Raw genomic sequence first — 20,097 nt, 5'->3', positions numbered from 1 at the left:
CAGACATCTCTCAGTTTCCTTGAAGTATCTGGGGGAATCCTAGAGTTTTGTTTCAAAAAAAATTACCCAATTACTTCAAATATGATATCATTTGACAACCTTTCAGAAATGATAATGAGAACATCTAAAAGGATTTGAGGCGTGGATCTATTCCAGAGATAGCAAGGATGTCGGGGAAAATAAAAGGTCAAACTGAATTTCTTTCAACTCAAAAATCTGTATCTCAAAATGTCAGGTTGAAATTCCCATCTTAGTACTTTTTTCAATTTATTTGTTTACCTTTCAGCTTCAGGAGCCTGGCCTCCTTCAAATTGGCAGATAAAGCTTTTTTTTTTTTGTCGTTTTAGTTTATTTTCCATTCGAAGGCGTTGAGGTCGGCAGGACCCGACGGCGACCTGCATCCGATCGCCATCTGAGTTCCACAAAAGGAAAGAAGCGGAGAGAAATGAAAAATCCTCGAGTCGTGAACTTCAGGATCCGATGAAAGATTCATGAGTCTTGTCGGGGAGCCGCGGCCGCTTGGTTGCGCCGCCTTTCAACTTTTCCCACGTCTCTCTTTATTAGTCAGTTTGAGTCTACAAAGTTAAATTTTTTTGGTCGCGGCGGGGCGGTAAACCCTGAAAGGATGCCGTCGGGCACCACGGCAACAGTGACCTTGAGTGGAGGGAGGCTATTTATTAAAGCACAGCTAGAGCCCGACTTCAGCCTTTCGCAGTTATTTTGGCACATATATGAACACTTTAAAGATCAGGGTTTGAAGACACTGGCAATGAATCACTACAATATCCAAGGGGGGGTAGCTTAAAAAATAAGAGCGCACTGAAAACAACAATTTGCGGCAGACAAAATATGATGGTTCCACCAACTAATGTGCTCTAAAACTGTATTTCTTGTCCTGGCATTGGTGTGACACCTGTTGCCCATTGCTCCAATGGCGCCGTGTGCTTTGCGTTCTCCAGTCTTTTGGGTTCTCGTTGTGTTCTGTGCTCATTGCTTAGTTCGCTTCACCCACTGGGTTTTGGTTCTGAGGCTCACGTGTCCATGGCGACGGTGGTCACCATGTGAATCCTGGCTTGTCTGAAACTCCACGGTATGAGAATCTCCTAGTGTAACCAGCATGAAACCTTAGCATTACAAGCTAAAGTGGCTATTATGTTATATGGGGCTACATGGAGAAGCCTTTCCACTCCAGGCACTGGACCAGTTCTGGAAGATTCTTGCCCCTTCAGACCAGGACTACCCAATTAGAACTGCAATTTGTGGTGGTGCTCCGACCGGGTCCCAAAGCCAAATGGCCCCCGTCCAAGTCACTCACCCACTTCCTGCTTCCAACACGTCAACGCTGAGTACAAGGTGTTGTGGCTAATTGGTGTTTAAAAAAAATATCAGCAGCATCTGTTGAATTATTTTGAGTAAACACCAAAAACCAACTACGTTCGGAGGCTCCGACGTCAACCAGGACTCTGTGGAAACTCGATATGTCGGTGGATTTGCGCTGGAAATGCCAAGTTGGGACTCCCGAAACGATAAAAAGACACAGCAGCTCCTACTAATTAAAAACCTGACGAATTAACGGGGAAGCAGATCAGGCGGCTGCGTGAGGGAGCTAAACAGGATTCGTCATGTGCGAAAAGTTTCGAGAGGATCCCTCCCTCCGCTGCCAAGAAGTAGCTCTGACTTGGCGACATGGCAGCGGCCAGCCGTGAAGCTGTAATGTCACATCCAACAGCGCCCGCTTGTGAGAGGTGGCGGCGGAGACGCTGCCAAGGACGAACCACAGCGAGCCCGGCCAATATGAATCACTACGACCCGTGTCGAGAAAAAAATGAGTGAAAAAAATGAAAGTGAAACAGGCTCCGAGCCCGGGTGTGACGGAACATCCCCGTCGGGGGAAATGCAACGCAGCAGTTGCCAAGGTTACGGCGCGTAGCGTCGAGCGCGGGAAGGTGATGAAGTGAATGTCGGCCGCACCGCGGCGACGGTCACTCCCTTGGCTTCCGGCGGCAGTTTTATAGCCTGTAGGAGAAAAAAATAAAATAACCAGCCTCCGCTGCTAGGGGTGATGGATGAGGTGCCATCGCCGAGAGGGAGAGGGGAGGCCGACTGAAACGGGGCCGGAGATGCGATTCTTGAGAGTCCGGGCGAGAGGGAGAGGATCCGAGGCCAAATTTCCGAAGCTCGGTTTGCGAGGGGAAACTACGGCAGACGTTTCTTTTAGGTTTAAATGAGACACATAAGCCGACTTCAAAAGGTGAACTGCCATTCACCCCAAAACTCATGAAGTGATCAATCCATCAGCCCGTTGCTGCTGCTGTTTGTCCAACCGGATCAGCTGCTCTACATCATTCCCATAACAATGATAAGATATTTAAAACCCACCCACCCCTCCATCCAGCTTCTGCCACTAATCCCTTGCCGAGTCACCTGAGGTAGCACCCGAAGAGGAGAGACCAAGACTTCCCTTTTCCCGGTCCCTTCATCAAGCTCTTCCGGGAGAATCCAAAAGACTTTCCAAGACCAAACATAGTCCTTCCAAGCCTGTCCTGGGTCCTGGGACATCCGCAGTACACCTCGCCACCTTGTTGGGATGCCAGAACCACCTCATCTGGCTCCTCTAGATGTGAAGAGGAAGCAAGCAGCAGCTCTACTGAGGCCCTCCCAGATGGCCAAGGGAGGGATCCCAAAGGGAGAGCCTCTGCGAAGGAAACAAACCTGGCCTGGTTGCAGCCATGATCTTGTTTTTTGGGTCAGCACCTACAGCTCCTGACCATGGGAGGGATCGAGAGCTTCGCCTTTTGGCTCAGCTTCTTCTTTCACCGCAACAGGCCGACGCAAAGTCTGTATTAGTTCTATTCTTCGCTTCACTCATCAAAAAGGTACTTGGACCCTTTCGCTTGGGGTACAATCTACTCCACAGCCCGAAGAGGGCAAACTCAGCCTCGGATTTGGACGTGCTGATTCTCATCCCAGGCGCTTCACATACGGTTGCGAACGGCTTTGGTGACAGGCAAAGCAATAGGGAAAATATCTTCTGCAAAAAAGCAGAGACATCATCATCCCTGGGCCACCGAATCCGGATCCCCTGAAGGCGTTGGCTGCACCTAGAAATGACATCCATAAAGGTTATGAATGGAATCGTCAAAAGAGAACTCAAACCCTGACTGGAAACGAACCCAACCTAGGATGTAGAACAATATTTTTACATTTCCCATTTTGGGAATCAAACAGCGAAGGCGCTCTCACTGCCGGAGTTACAGGACACATTTGGGATTTAAAAAGAAAAAAAAAAACAAAACAGAATAATCACAGACTAAGTTTTGTTTTACTTTGGCTAACTTTGACCGACTGTTTTTGGCGCCGTCGATTCGGTCGAAACTTCTTTTTCGTCCTTGTTGTGGAGCCTCGTCAGGCTTCCTGCGCCGCGCTTTCAGCGGGAACACAGATTTTTCATCATCGGGAGCCCGAAAGTGGGTCAGTGTAACGCGCCGGGAACTGACGGAGGCTTCGCCGTGACGGTGACGGAGGAACGTTTGCCTCCACCCTCCACCCTCTCGCTCCCTCTCTCTTTGCAAGAGCAGGAGTGACACTGGCCCCCTCCCTTCGAAGGGAGTCCCTCTCTGGCGCACTGACCACTTCCTACTCATGACGCAGCTCGCTCGGATGGTTACACAACTTCAGAGCGTGACCCCCCCTCGCCCCCACACCTTCCCGCTCACACACACTCTTCCCATCTCTCAGTGGAGGTGTACAGTTGATAAATGAATGAGACGCACCCACTGGGAGTTTCCCCGCCATGTGAATCGGTGAAATGTCACCCGCTCTGTTAGCGCTCGAACGGCGTGCGCTAACGACAGCGGAGGCGATTCCGACAAACGCCGGGGTTCTGCTTCCCGAGACGTTAAACAAGAAAAACTCCCCCCTTACCCCGAATCGAGTCGTTAAACGGTGGTTTCCTGCCTTGAAGCCATTTTGTCCGACAGAGACTCTTGGGAAGTGTTAAACTAAAATACAAGGAAACACCGCTTCTGTTAATCACAAACAAATACTCCTTGTGAAGTCAAGTTCTAGCTCTCTGAAACAACCGGCTGACAACTGTGACATAGAATAAACAAAGCAACAACCAACTGCGGGTGTAAGAGAAGGTCGCCGTCGGGCCATTTCACATTCCTAATGACCGGGACTTCGATGGTAAAAGTAGTCAGGAAGCTTTTTTTCTCCCGATCATTCCTTCCTGATTCCCTGTCACGTTCAATGACGGACATCAGACTGCATAAATCCCAGACACGCTCATCCATTTCACCTGATTTGTTTCCATTCTTTTTAAAACCCACAAAACAAGCGCTTGGAAGGCGCCCCGGTCTGCCCGGGGCCCCTTCCTCGTCACGGAGATTAAGTTCTCGTGACAGGCCGAGTGCGTCTCCACGACCCGGGTATTGATCGGGGCGCCGTCCTCATGGGAGGGGGGGGGGGGGGGATCACCGGGATCGACGTGGATCAATCACGCGGTAACGGCGCGACGGTATTTCCACCTTTCTGTATCCGTTGGATTCCGAACCCGGCAGCTTTGCATCGCGAGGAGGAGGTGAGGACATGTTATATGGAAAAGTAAAATCATGGGTGACACTCCAGTAGCAGAGTGTCTTGATGGAATGGTGAGAAAATAAGAGAGACAGCCAGTTTCTTAGGATACTGATTGAATCCAGCCGGGACTCGGTTAAATTCATCCACCCGCTGGCTATTTACCCGGAGGGGATGAAAACCGAGGCATAGGAGGTCACGGGAAGGCTTTCCATCGCCTGGAAGTGAAGACAATTATACTTTTGTGGTTTGCTTGTGGGTGACATTAGAGGGGTGAAAATATAAAATGTTTGGTGGTCTTTCGGCCCTCTAGTCTCCACGACCATGACGTTAGCTAGCAGCGCCTGAAAACGGGGAAAAAAAAAAACGGCAAAGGAATAGAAAGATACGGAAATACCTCCATCTCAAGTGTTGACGCAGGAAAACACAACATTCTGAAAACAAGCACGTGCTAGTGCAGACCTGGGAATTTTACATTCCCTGTTCGGCTCGCGTAAACATGAATGAAAAGCAATTATTCTGTTCATATTATATAAGTGTGTTGCTTTACTGTTATTGGTTCGGTCCAATACCATTCAGGTTTTTCATCTGGTCCCTTGTAAAAATGTATTGCCTGCTAGCTCCATTGCAAAAAATCCATGTCTATATTCTTTGGGAATTTACCCGTCATTGTTGTTTAGTGTCTCTCCAGCTACTAACTCCACCTCATCCTCCGTCTGGACGTTACTGGACGTTATTGGACGTTATTGGACGTTAGCACATGCTGTCGTGCCCATGTTTTGTACTTCTTCAAGACAGGAAGTTCATTGCAAAATCACACCGCCACCTACTGGACCACCATGTGTACTACTGTATTTAAAAAACAGCCACTGAAGATGTCTTAGTTTACAATTAATCTCTTTAATAATCCCCTTTGAGTAAATTTTGATGAAATAAAAAGCTGGATATGAAAACTTGGACTGAGTTCATTTCCTTTTGAAGTAATATGTTAAGGCACAACATAAAGAAGCTCTTTTTTTTTCGTCATGTGGCAGGTTTTCATAGACCGAGATCTTAAAAACAACATTTTGTGACGAGGAATCGGTGGTCCCCGTGGAGAGATCACCTGCACACTGCCTTTTGTGTATTATGTGTGTGTGTACGTGTGTGTGTGTGTGTGTGTGTGAAGGAAGTGTGTGGGAGTGGGACTCCTGGCGGCAGCAATGCAAACATATGGTCAAGAGACACCCAAGGCGGCGCAAACACACAAAACACTCACTGGGGGCTTTCCTGGCCGATGGCGCGGCTTTTCTGCATATTAATACACACACACACACACACACACACACACACACACACACACACACGGGTATCACTGACCGGTCCTAAGGAGAACACACTGCCACAGTGAAAGTAGCCCCTTCCGCACAATAGGAGCTACATGAACCTTTTCAGGAACTTCTCCATGCATTCGGACAGCATAGGAACCAGGGAACTCAGTTCCTTGAAGCGTTGTAGCTCCTGCTCCCAGGCAGGGGCTTTTTACGCTTCCATTGGAACAATGTGATGTAGGTGCTTGGTGAAACTCCGAAGCAGCACCCTTTGATGAGACACTTTTTCTGCGGAGTGCATTTTTTTAAAAAGTACCGTCACCGCCGGTCAGATGTTTTTTTGTGACAAGATGGACAAAACCGGTGAGAAATCGACCGACGAAGGAGTCCGAGCCCTTCTGGCCTGCTACGCTAGAGGGGTGTCCAGGGCTTTCAGGGAATAGCAACGTTTTGGCCAAAAAACGTACAGAGTTAACAAACAGCCCAGCTCTTCACTGGGCGAAGCAGCGAATAAACATTTCAACCCATCTTATGGTCGATGGTTGTTGTTGCCAACATGGGAACTTGGCCCTCCATGTTGTCCCTCCTCTTCTTCATGGTGGTTTGTTTTTGAGCGTGACGATTGAGGTGCACGCCGCAGATGCTAGCGTCAGACCGGTCCCTACCGTGGTCCCGGACTACCTGTGGGAATGCAAAACTACAAGAGTCCCCTGGAGGAGGGTACTTCCTGGAACAAAATCGGAGCTGGACATTTCTTCAAACTGTTCTGTCAAAAAGCTGCTACCATCATTTCTGGACTCTACTTTTTCCACACGCTTTGAACACTGTGGCTTAAACAACAATGCGCCTAATTTATGGATTTTGTGGGGGGCTAATGAGCTTTATGTCGCCAAAACATTAAACCTTGTCACATTGGACTGATAAAAATCACTGCGAAATTCTGAGGCCGTCCAAATCTGACACTAAAGAAGAATAATGGTTTTGGTGCGCGGGAGAAAGACTTTTCCTCGTTAATAATTATGAATCTTTTCATCAGCCGTGTTACAGGCACTGAAAAAAAAGCATTTCCAGTACAAATATATGTGGATGTTACCAGTATGTATTCAATTAAAAGTTAAAAAAAAAAAAAGTTTCTGTGTATCTAATATTACAACGTGGACACCTGCAGCTTATAGACAAGAGCAGCCTATAAATGTACACATATATTTAGTTAGTTTTAGCCGGTGTGGCTTATATTCAGTTACGCTCAATAGTCTGGAAATTACGTTACCACAGGGATCTCCAGCATATGTGGGCACTGGAAATAAATAAAAACAACCCGATCCCTCGACATGAGTGAAGACTGAACCAACATGGAGGAAAAACAGACTGCAGCGCAAATTAAATCCGCGAAGCCCGATCTACATTTCCTTCTTGTTACTTGTAACGCTTTAAAAAAAATAAAAAAACAGCAGATATCCATCTGTTTGGGGTAGAGAAGTGAATTTGCAGCTTTTTTTTTTTTTTTTAAAAGGAGTTTCCAAATGATGAAGGGTGTTTCGGTTCCCGCGGCCTCGCTCCTCAGAACACGGATGATACGCGTCTGAGAAACGGAGATCCGCGCTTTTCAGACCGTCTGCCTTCCGCAGAGTGGATGGAGACCAGTTTGTGTTTTCCAATAGCTCGTGCGCTTCCTGCGGCGCCGCGCCCTGTCGCTGCCGCTTCAAGGCATCCAACGATGAGGGTGGCGTTCCTCCGGTCCTCGCTTCGCGAGATCTGTTTGTTTGAGCAACGAACACGCCTTTTCAAAGAAGGAACTATTAAAATCCTCTACAAAGACATAAAATGAATCATTTGCCTCGGAGAACCCAAAAAAAAAAAAAAAGAAAAAAAAACTTCATCTTTTTATATACTTGTTATTTTTCCCATCTTTAGTTTTTCTCTGAGAAGTTTTTTTTTTTTTTTTGCATGAAAACATTTCAGATGAGATGGGATTTGCTGCTAGGCAACCAAGTTTTCCTTTTCTGCCTAATGAAATAGGAAAAAAAAAAAAAAAAAAAAAAAGTTCTCAATCCAGCTGCTTCAAAAAAAATGTGGAAATTATAATAAAATGTAACTTGAAATATTCAGACTTTGCCGCAGGTTTATCGGGGAGTGAGCCCTCCGGAGTCTGAGGCTAGATTAATTCAGTGATCCTCTCCGACTCAGATCCGCGGCTCTTAATGCAGAGGGAAGTTTTCCTTGCTGCTGGAGATGAAAGACGGCGGCGAAGGAGGAGGGCGAGGCACGCGCCGACCCGGACGACCACGTCGAGGAGTAATTGGCGTCGGCGCGGGGATGAAGGGCAGGGTGGCTGACCCGGGGGTTTCCTCCGCACGCGTGCGTGAGCGCGCTGTCCTTCACATCTCACTTCCTCTCCGTCTGCCGGCGCATCTGGTCTCCGCTTCACTCAGTCTCTGCCTCCGACCTTTGCTTCCCGACCGGATCTAGCCGACGCAGCCCGGCTTCTGATGATAGAGCCGGCTTGGGGGCGGGGAGACACGACAAAAACAGAAACCGTGGCCGCCTCCGGCAAGGAGAAGTTTGCAGCCGTGCCGGGACAAACCGGAGAAGTCCATCTTTGGAAAAATAGTCCACGTTTTTCCAGCTTGGGAGTGACTTCCAGGAGGCAACTTCGCAAATCCTTCTATACTATAAATCCCTTCCATGTATGGTACGTTACTGTTATCCAACATGTCACATGCGTCAGGCTTTCGACCACCCAACTCTGCTCTTGCGTGGCTAGGGTTTTAGGCAACCTATCCTCTGACATGTCTTGGATCCCCAACTACCTAACCTCTTGCGTCCCTTTGGTTTTCTACTACAAACTCAGCCCTTACGGCTAAATAACCTCTTACGTGCCTTGGGGTTTTCGGCATACTAACCTGACACGTGTTTTTGGTTTACAGCGACCAACACATCGTCTGTGTGCCATGGGTTTCTGACCATAAACTCACATCTTGTATGCCATGGGTTTTGGGTTCTAACCACTGACATTCTTTGGGTTTTCAACTACCTATCCTCTTGGGCGCCTTGAGTGTTCAACAACCTAACCATCCGTGTGCCTTGGGTCTTCAACAAGAAAGCACCCCTCTCACGTACCTTGGGTCTTTGACTACCTAACCTCTCGCATGCCTTTTGGGCGAACTACCCTCTGACATACCTCGTGTTTTCACCTATCAACTCAGGTTCTACATGCCTCTGATTTTTGATTACAATCTGCACGCCTTGTGTTTTGGACTATCTAGCAAGCCTCTGACGTGCTGTGGGTTTTCAACTACCAAGCCTCCTGCGTGCCTAGGGTGTTCAACTACCTAACCTATTACATGCCCTCGTGTCTTCGACTTCCTAACCTATTACGTGCCCTTGGGTCTTCGACTTCCTAAGCTACTACGTGCCCTTGGGTCTTCGACTGCCTTAGTTATCACATGCCCCGGGGATTTCGACTACCTAACCTCTTGCATGTCTTGGCTTTTCAAACACCTCGCCTCTCAAGTATCTTCTGTCTTTGACTACCTAACCTCTGACGCGCCTTGGGTTTCCCCACCTGATCTCTTTCTAAGGACATCTCTTATCTGGAAATACTTAAGTCAGTAACTCTTTTCGCTGGGCAACCGTTTTCTTTTTCTGGTTAATTTCAATGCTGTTCAGATAGACCCGAGCACAGCCCCGACCTTACTGTTACCTCACAGTTTTTTTTTTTTTTTTGTTATTGATGTCATCCATCTTTGGGTATATGCCCCTTGCAGTGCCCTCTGTTCCTCCCAAGAGCTCTTTGGCAGATATTTAAAGAAACAAACTCTGAAGTAGTTTAATAGAGTCACCCTGGTGCAGGATCTGAAATAAGTGCATCATTTCTTCTAGTGTGTGTTGATTGCTCACATTGTATTCTGGTACAGGTCTCCTCGCAGTCTGAGGGCTGCATGGCTGCCAACCGCTCTATATTTGTATAGATTGACTACCTGTACCCTACTAGGTGCACACCGTCATTACAGCGTTTAAGCGTCATTCTCTCTACAGAATCTCGAAGAAACGTTTAGCTGCATTAACACAAATTCAAATTTTTTTTTAAACTTGTTGCAATTTGATGCTTCGTATTGAAGGTTGAGTAGCTCAGTTACAGGGACGCAGAGAGACACTGAACTCTACCCGGCCGAAAATGTGAAGATCGTTCATTCTGAGTCAAGTGGGTCGAGCTCTCGCATGAAAGAATCAGCGAGCCAAAATAATGATTCATCCAACTTTTGACCGCCGGAGCCCTGATTCGCCAGCAAAAATCCACGAAACAAATGAAGTGCCGACATTCTAGCGATGACTAAAATCCCCACCAGACTTGAAAATCAAACACCAAAATATGTGGAAGAAACTTCTTTCAGAAAGAAGGTATGGAGTTATTACGGATATAAAATAGTGTTTCTTCTGAGGCAACTGAGCTTTAGCCGCTGAGTCTGGAGACTCAGGGATGATATTTCGAAAATCCAGAATTGAAACCTTCATCCTTTCATTTATTATCTCTACCACTTGTCTTGCATTCGGGGCCGTAGGTGGGCTGGGGCAAGAGAAACATACAACCATTCACACGTCATGTACGGACAGAATCATTCACACACACATTCGCTCGCCTTATAATAATTCATCCTCTCGCTCACATGTCATTTGGAGACAAACAACGTCACTCCCTCATTCACAGGTCATATAGAAACATTCAACCTGTCATTGACACGTCAGAGACACATGGCCATTCACACGTCATAAATACCCATTCACCCTCAAACTGACAGCTCTTATAGAGACATACAATTATTCACACGTCATATACAGACATATTACCATTCAATCTTTCATTCACAGGTCATCTAGAGAGACATACACCGCTTCACCCCGTCATTTACATGTCATATAAACATACAACCACTCACGTCATATACAGACATACAACCATTCATATGCCGAGTGCAGACATCCAATCTTTCGCACTCTCATTCACTCACCATGTAATAATTCATCCTCCTGTTCTCACATTTGGGCGGTTATTCTCCAGTGAATCCCATGCATGTTTTTGGACTCTGAGAGGAAACTGTAGAACCCATGGGAGTCCATGCAAACACGGGAAGAACATGGAGACCCCACACAGAAAGACCCCTCAAGGGTCGGAATTGAACCGAAGGCCTACTTGCTGTGAAGCACTAATCACCGCCTGAATTTAATCCATTGAAAAAAAAAAACAACAAACAAAATAGTCGATTGAGAGACACTAAAAAAGCCAGAAGAAAAAAAAAAAGTCCTCTGTGATCAAACCCGGCACCACAACTGACAGAAAGTCCTTCAACCGCAGTCTTCAGAAGAGGCGGGATCTCCTACTCTCTCACACACACACACACACACACACACAGCGTTGTTAATATGGTCATACATGACACACCGTCAGCCCATTATCCGAGGCGAAGCAGGCAGAGAACAAACTGGCAGCGAATCGAGTGTCAGATCCGTGTCGGCCCGGCGCCGGGCTGTAATCCTTCGGGGGAGCCCGACACATCCTGCTGCCTCCTTATTAGAGGCTCCAGCTTCCCCCCCTTCACACACACACACACACACACACACACACGCTTTTTTAACCCACCGTCTGCAGCTCAGACTCTCCGAGCCGGCGAGAGCCTCGCAGGTCATAAAACAAGGATTTAGATGAAGAACCGGAGAGACGGAAGCTTCTGCTGAGATCAGCAGCTTCGCTGGTGCGGCGGGAAGAGGGGAGGGGCTGCCGGAGACACCGGGGTCTCCCGAAACAGGCCTCGCCGGGCTCAGACGGTGAATGATTAGAACGAGTCTGCTCCTGCTATCAATTTTTACAAGGTATAAAAAGCAAGAGATACCCTGGAATATCCGGGAACCTACCAGCACCCCTCCACCGGAAAAAAAAAAAAAAAAAAAAAAACATTGCGAAGCTGTCAGGTGAAATTCGGACTGATTTGTTTTGATTTCAGGAAGTTACCAAGTTGCCAGACATGCCAGACAACGGCCAGACATGAGGAGAGTTTGATAGCCTCCAGAAACCCTCTGCCAAGCTCAACCCCGAACGACAAGATATGCCACACTATTAACAGTTACCTTAATATTCCACCTCCCAGGAAAATGGTTAAAAAATGAATACTGGCTCCGGGTGAAGTGAAGCGATTCAAGCTAACAGATGCGGGACCCTTTGCCTACCAGGTGGTGCGATAAGACGCTTTTGGATGGAAAAGTTTTCAGGAGCATGTTTAAGAACTCTCCAGCTTGGATTTTGCCCCGGGAACAACCCTCAGTAAGGACCACGGCAGGGACCGGAGTGACGCCTTAAGCTCTACGCTCGAAAACAAACTCCTGTGAAGAAGAAGAGGACGACATGGACGACATGGAGAGCGAGGTTGTCAAAAAGCAATCTTCTTCTCCTTCAGGGAAACCTTTTAGTTTTGCATTCTCGCAGGCGGTAAGGGACAACGGATGCATCTGCGACGCGCTTCTTGAACGCCACACTCAAACGCAAAACACCGCGAGGAGGAGGAGGAAGACGACGCGGAATGCGAAGCCGCCATAGCGTTCATGTTCTGCATGGCGGGAATAATAGTTACGGGCAATCAAATGGGCTGAAAGTGTTTTTATTGCTTCCAAGTAGCCGTTAGCTAATCCGTACTTTTTTCCAACCAAAACGTTTATCCACCAAGATCCCTCGGGATACCTCTTTGGCGTAGCAGGCGAGGACAGCTCCGACCTCTTCGTCGGTCAGTTTCTTGCTGGTTCTGGTCATTTTGTTTCAAGAAGACAGCTGACCTGAGACAACGATCCTTTTTTTTTTTTTTTTTAAAAATGGTACTCACAGTCTACAATAAGTATCAGGTCACGGACGTGGCGTGTGAGTTCTGCCAATCAGCTAACCTCCTCTATCTAACCCTACTCTCTGTATTCTCTTCTCTTACACCAACTAACTCTATTTCTCTTTCACTACATCCAGACATCTTCTCTTTGGTGTTCGTCCAACCACAGCATCATTCTACCAATTTATTCAGTCCTGTGAATACGACCAGACCCTCTCAGTCTGGCTTAACTGACCTTACCTCTGAAATGTCTTGTGGTGGATTTCCACCAAAAGATTTTCATGGGCAATGTCTTAAAAACTGAAAATCAGAATGAAATTTTAGGAGAAAATTAGGAGAAATTTTCTGGCGTGGCAGCGCAGTCCAATCATCTCAATGGTCAACTATAAGGTGGTAATCTGAGCAGTCTTTACAGAGTCTTGGGTTTATGACAAATGCCTTTCAAATGTCTTTTAGTCATTATGGTGATGTAACACAATCAACAACCAATAGATGAGAAAATGGAAACAGGAAACCTGATAGACAAATGATCTTCGGAGCTGAATTGGCGGTATGGATGAATGGGAATGGCGAAGGACGTCCCTATCAGCATGGACTTTCCAGAAGGAAGAGTGAGAAGTGGAGCCCTGGGCAGAAAAGCCCCGTTAGGACGAAGTCAACTTTCTGACGTATCACAAGTGAGCAGAGAAGGAAAAGCGACGAACTGAAATAGCAGAGAATCTGCAAAAAAACACTGAAAACACTGCATGGTGGGAAAAGAAAAATGCTGGAATAATCTAGTTGTAGTCTTGTAAATAGTGACCCTGTATGATTCAGTCTTTGTAAAATCTCAGTCAGAGACTAAGTTGTGACTAAAAACTCAAAAAATTAGTATTTGGATGTGAGCAGGTGTGAGAAAATAGTTTTCCACGAGTCTTTTCAAAGTCTTCTGAAGAATGGAAAGCAGTACATGTGCTGTCCATCCGACTCAGAGGCATGGACTATCAAATGGGTTGAAGCCGTGGCAAGAACCCACCGTTCGTGAACTAAAATGACCTAGAAACCCTTTTTAGGTCAGAAGTGCTTGGATCTCTTCACCGGCCCGTTTCTCGCCGGTTCTGTCCATTTTGTTGCAAGAAAACAGCCGACCGGTGACTGTCATGGTTTTTAAGTATCTGGTGACGGGTGTGGCTTATGAGTTCAACCTATCACCAAGCCCAGATGTCACAAGTTCCTATGAAACCATAGAAAGTACCTCCTTCAAAGTAGTAACTAAAATGATTGTAGGAGTTAAAGTCCACGATCCCTGGCTCCTATGCTAGCTGAATGCACGGAGAAATGGCCTAGTTCTTAAAAACGTTTTCGGAACTGCAAAAAGTTCCTACGGTGCGAAAGGGGCTATAGAGCCTCAACAAAAAAAAAAAAAAAATGTTTTCATTAAAAAACAATCCATTCTTTGGATTGCCAAAGTGCAAATGTCACACGTGTGAAAATGATACACAGGTCCAAACACCAGGGGGCGCTAGAATCAAGGTACACACACATCATGAGGTTTGACCTACATCTCAGTTTCGAATAAATGAGCTCTCAGGACTGTTTAGATGGAAGAGCTACAACATGGTTTGGCCGGCAGCCCGGCCTCTGCACCTCAGAACCTTCTAGAAGTCTCCCGACGGTTTTGGAAACAGCCAATCAGGATGGATTCCCGCAGAGTCGGGACGCACCCTTCAAGGCTCACTTCCTGGTTTCAACACCGTTGACTTTTAGCAGCATCGGATGTCCAACACTCCAAGACATGTGAAACACACACACACACACACACACATGCACGGACACCTACTGGGCTCAGCGAGGTGGAAGAGATGCCTGCCGGGAAGACGAAGAGGTGGAGATGACGTCACAGGTGGCGGCGTCCCGGCTTCTTCAACGGACCTGAGAGGAAGAGGGACAACATAGATCAGAGCCTGCGGTCATCAAATGAATCACTGTCAAACTGAATTGCTATGATGAATGAATGAATGAATGAATGAATGGCAGGTCCCCTGAGTCACACGAAAACAACAAGACCTCTATAAACAAGTCCTGTTTTTAAACGTTAATATTTCAGTTTTTCCAGTTTCCCACCACCTTTGTCGTCTAATGGAGGACTGATTTCCCCCTTTCGCCCATTAGCTTTTGATCATTACCCTTCTGGAATTTTAGCATTATGAAGCTTTTTTGCTCATTTGCAAGATGATTTCTTCAGGATGTTTGAATGTTTGTTTAAATGTTCTCCAACAACTTTGTGAATTTTTCAGTCCCCCGTACAAGGGAACGTCACGTTCCAGGTGGAAAGGTCGCTCACTTTGGATTTTCATTTAGATACTGATGTTCTGGCTGAGTGTAGGTCGTGACGTCAGCGTTGTGGTGTCATAAACGGCAAATGTTGACAATGCGTCATTTTAGCTGCTTTCAGTCAGAATCGTTTCAAGGACACAGTTCTAAAACTGTCCAGCTTGAATTTCGTTCCAGGGCCTTCCCTCCTCTAGGGCAACCTTTTGATTTGCATTCTCGCAGGCAGCAAGGGACCACGGACAAACCTGCTACGTGCCTCTGAAGCGCCACACTCAAACATAAACCACCGCGAAGAAGAGGAAGACGACCCGGCCAACATAGAGAGCGTAGTCGCCATAACGTTCACGTTCTGCATGGTGGGAATAATAACTACTGGGGATCAAATGGGCTGAAAGTGTTTTAAATGTCTCCCTGCGCTCCTTCACCATGTAGCCGTTAACCAACTCAGCCAACCTGTTTATCCGCTGCAAATCCTCGAGATGCCTCTGTGGCGTCACAGGCTCTGTCCATTTTGTCGTAAGAAGACAGCTGACCTGTGCCCATGATAGTTGTTTAAAAAAATGGCGCCACAGTCTGCAAGTGTCTGGTAATTGGCGCGGCTTATGAGTTTCGCCAATCGCGGTCTGATGGAGTAGAAGCTAAAATGGTTCCCATGCACAGAAAAATGGCCAAGTTCCTGAAAAGAGGAATGGGACTGTGGTTCTTAGCTTGTTGGACGTAGTGAACCCCACCAGTTTCATATGCGTATTCACCGTCACTGTGTTCAACATCACTGTGTTCAAATAAAACCAGCAAAACCTGATTTTCACACAAAAACAAAAACATAATCAGGAATACTTTGTGTGACTTCTGCTGTTGCCTTTGAGAGAACAGTTCAGAAATGCGCGGCTTCACCTTGGCAAGTGCCGCTCTCGTGTCATTTTCGCAAAAAAGACCCAGTCCTTCTCTTCATTTGGATGTCCAGCATCCTCAAAAAGGATTGCTCGCGAAGATATTGTTTTTCCGGTGCTAGACTAGAACTTGGCATAGCAAATCATGCAGTTCACGTTCAGTTCACATACATGTGAATCCATATTGTCCATAATTGTCCGACCACTTTCTTTTTTTGCACGGCATAATTAGTATGAAGGGATTAAAACACAGTCACAACAGTCACAAGTTGACTACTGAGCGCTCTGAAATCCCTGCAGCACAGATAGACCAAGCTATGTAGTGTGATCAGCTGCAGCCAGTGACGGCCAAGCAGGAATTATGAGTCGAATGTGTGTCTTGACCTCTGCTGAACCCCTGAGACTGACTCACTGAGCCAATGGTTAAGAACCAATGTTCTAGGAACTGCAAAAAGTTCCCTCAGAGGGAAAGGGGCTTTGTATGTCGTGATCTGACAAAGGTCAACATGGAGCCTCCTTGGTCCTACACGATTTTCACGCACATCTCGCATCGGTTAGAAAAGAAAAGCCGAAAGCAGCCGGGAAAAAAGCGGGAGTGGCGTGCACGCGGGTAAATCGATAAAGTATTTTTGTTTTGTTTTTTTCCTGAGCGAGCGGAAGAAACGTATCCGGAGAGCCTGTGCCGACTGAGAATCTGACAGCGGCATCTGTTGATCCGAAGGATTCAGACGGAAAACTTCAGTGAGAAGAGGGGCTCCCGTAGGACTGGAGGGAAATCCTCCCGTCTTTGATCGGCGGGGTGACGGACAGCTCGGCGAGGGGGGCCGTCGTCAAACCCGAAAAACCACAACGTCAAGTCCGGCCCTCTGAACTGTCCAGAAGGTCAAAACATTCCTCGCTTCGTAAAGTCCGGGTCTCAGATCGATTTAGTTTAGTTTGCTCTTTTTCATGATTCGCATTAGAAATTTCCTCCTACCTTACTCTTTAAGAAAAACGAGAAAAATATCCCCTTTCTAAAATGTAAACTCGAGAAAGCCAACATTTATTTAAAAAAGAAAAAGTTAACATTTGAAAACAGCCCCTATTTTGAGAGAAAAATGAATGTTTGGATATCAATTCATTTGGCTACAATTCTTAAGACACATTTTGAAAAAAGTAAAGTATCTTACGTTAAAAAAAATAGATTTATAAGTGCACCGGTAAAAATTAATATGGTCAATTTCTTAGACTAAAAAGAAACCTGGATCTCCACATATTCTAAATAATGTCCTCAATCTTGGAGAATAATGGTCTCCTTGTAAAACCATGGTTGTTAACCATCGCTGTTTTAATTAAAAGTCAGAGAGATTCGCAGATTTGTTCTAAAAGTCGTTCATCCAACGTGCCTCTGCAAGGAGGAGACACTCCGCTCACCATTTTCCCTTCACACTCATTTGACCGAATACGTCACATCAGCCCACCCGCTCCAATAATGGTGGCCAGCCTGCAGATACACCTGTTCCAGCACACTTCTGCTGATGCCATGATTTCCACTGATGGATCAGAAACTACCTTGAGACCGAACTTCCTTTTTAATCTGAAGAAGTCGATGGACTCAGGCGACAGGTGAGTGACAGCTGCCCCAGAGTAGTCACCATGGCTTTGGCTCACAACTGACAAGAAGTGGCTCAGTGCAGCGCTACCTGAGCGTCACAAAGGTAAACACGTCCCCTAACACACACACACACACACACACACACACACACACACACACACACACACACACACACACACACACACACACACACACACACAGGAACTGACCTTTGAAACAGCAGGACATCCACAACAGGACACATCTGTGACCTTACACACATGGGCTCAAATATGACGTATCAATAAAGTACATTTTCTGACAGTTTTGAAACTGTCTTTTTCTTTACCAGTTTACTATTTCCATACTCTATTTTTCTTTCTCCCTTTAAATTAAAAAGATGAGACCCAGAGGAATCACCATGACTCAAATGCTATTCCTCTCGCTGGGATGCCATCGACAAAATGACAGACTGATGAGCACGACAGCACACAGAATGCTTCTCCAACAATCAACATCTTATTTTACCACCTTAATTGTATTGTTATGTTACTTTAAAAAAAGTCTGCAAGAGACAATGGATTTAAACTAGTGTTATCCAACACTTGAAAGTGGAATTCTTTACTCACCAAAATATCTGTTTTGTTCAAAAACTAAAAAACAGCTACTTGACAAACATTAAAACGTAGCACTCACTGCCAAAAAAGGTGTTGTTATTGTTAGTTAGAAATGGCATGTACTATTCAACGCCAAACTCAAAGTACTTGAATAAAGTTTAAATGCTAAAAACACTGCATACTCGATGCTTAAAACGGTGGAAAGTATTTGTTTTGATTGAAAAATCAAATATATTTATAATGCCATAAGGGCACATTTTGAAGGATGTAAAAAAGATATATAACCCAAGTTAAAAGCAGCCATTGTAAAGATATCTTTTATGATATAGCTCAGCGAGCATTCGATTCTTGAAATGTAAATGACTTCCCTAAGACGTGTCTGTATGAATGTTAACTCATTTGAGGCTCAGAACTGACTACTGGGTTTGTTGGGCTTTTGAACAAAATGTGTTCAAACTTGATGAAGTGGCGAGGCCATGTGGTGAGGTCACAGTCGATCACCACGAAAAGGTCACAGCCGTGTTTCAGACGCACCGACATGCAGGTTTAAGAACACGATCGGAGGTTCATGTTTGCTTTTGTCTGCGAACAGAACTCGATAATCAGCTTAAACACTGAAAAAACAGCTGAAGCTAAAGGTGGAGGTGTGTTATTAGCCTCTGAAGCTAGCACGCTGACAGATATGAAAGAGGAATTTTGGGGGCATTGACGCGATATATTGCCACAAACGGGACTGAGTGTGCGTGATGACATAATTTGCTATTAGGCAACGTTGTCGTTCATTCATGACGTTTATTATTTAAATGTTTTCAAACACATTGTACGTAGATCAAAACTGTGGCGATAACTTACCTTCAGCCACTTGTCAAGCGATGGACTACTGTTGAGCTGGCTTAATCACGCCTGTGTCAACATGTAACATTGTTTTTAATCGTATGTATTTTTTCAATGAACCCAACATTTTTCCAATACTTTTTGAAAAATGCATTAACGATGCTTGTGTTTAAATGTAAAAAATATATTTAAATCAGGTGGTTAAGTACGGCGCTAAATTGTATTTCTTTACAGGCGCTCCATGAACACCTGTCATGTAGGGTCCTAGCACCGAGCGCTGTGCAGCGGGGTTGTTATCACCATGATGGCGCCGTCCTACAGACCTCAGGTGATTTCGTTGTACAGGATGCTACTGAAGGAGAGCAAGAATTTCCCCTCGTACAACTACAGGTGAGAAGTGTACGCAGATCGTTGGAAACGCTCTATTCGGGCGGTTCGATCCGGGTGTCAGACGCTGCGGAAGATGCTAACGAGTGTGGGTGGGTGGCGTTCTGCCCCGAGTGTTTACATCATCCGTTGTCGGCCCCGTCTCGGTTACCCAACGCTAAATATGCACATAATTATTATAATAACGTAGATATGGAATCTCTCGGATTTTCAAACTGCTGTTAACCCACATCGAAGCTGTCACTGTTCAACGTTTGAGAACGCCAATCTCCTTCCACTGTAGTTGGTATTCAAACATCCATCATGCACATTAACGTGTATATTAAGGAATTTGGACCATCACGGTTTCGATTATTCGGCGCCTGGGGTGGAAATATTCAGGCTGAAGGACTCGTTTATTTAACGCTCAAAATGTGAATTTTCAACGGTGTTGACTGTCAGTATTCATGACTCAATTCGCAAATTATGACCCGTCAGTGTTTAAGTTGACATGTTTCCACATTTAAAAATTACCTGTGATCGTCGATGTATTTATTACACAACCACTGATGTAAGTCCGAGGGAAATATCCCAACTCAACGATGATGACTCATGATGTCTTTGCCTGTGTTTAAAAAAAAAAAAAAAAGCTAAGCAAAAAAGTTCTTCAGTTTCGATTAGTCACATTTTGCTTTTATTTTATTTTCTTTAAACCAAAATTGATGGATTTGTTCTCCTAAACATTAGATA

General features: G+C 45.7%; 2 protein-coding genes across 5 annotated transcripts in view; one reads left to right on the top strand and one right to left on the bottom strand.

Annotated features, from left to right (window-relative positions):
* Positions 1-20,097, bottom strand: part of fars2 (phenylalanyl-tRNA synthetase 2, mitochondrial) — a 102,712-nt gene that overhangs the window by 82,353 nt on the left and 262 nt on the right. For 2 of the 4 annotated variants that reach the window (XM_086150680.1, XM_086150679.1), the window contains 2 exons: positions 19,882-19,972; positions 14,574-14,665 (listed from right to left, as the gene is read on the bottom strand). The gene's annotated coding sequence lies outside the window, so the exon portion shown is untranslated. Of the gene's footprint in view, positions 1-14,573; positions 14,666-18,999; positions 19,020-19,881; positions 19,973-20,097 lie in introns of those variants that run through there. The other 2 variants (XM_086150678.1, XM_086150681.1) reach the window with 2 other exon arrangements.
* The window catches only part of lyrm4b (LYR motif containing 4), a 33,200-nt gene continuing 32,325 nt past the window's right edge, over positions 19,223-20,097 (top strand). Inside the window, exon 1 of the mRNA XM_086150683.1 lies at positions 19,223-19,371. Within this exon, the coding sequence (XP_086006809.1) occupies positions 19,283-19,371 (89 nt within the window). The 5' untranslated portion in view covers positions 19,223-19,282. The remainder of the gene's footprint in view (positions 19,372-20,097) is intronic.

Source organism: Fistularia commersonii, chromosome 8 (genome assembly GCF_037954325.1).
Source record: "Fistularia commersonii isolate RoL2024-O1a breed Wild chromosome 8, RoL_Fcom_v1.0, whole genome shotgun sequence".
NCBI classification, from domain to species: Eukaryota; Metazoa; Chordata; class Actinopteri; order Syngnathiformes; family Fistulariidae; genus Fistularia; species Fistularia commersonii.
The sequence above is the reverse complement of the archived record's forward strand: the minus strand, read 5'-3'. Positions and strand labels throughout refer to the sequence as shown.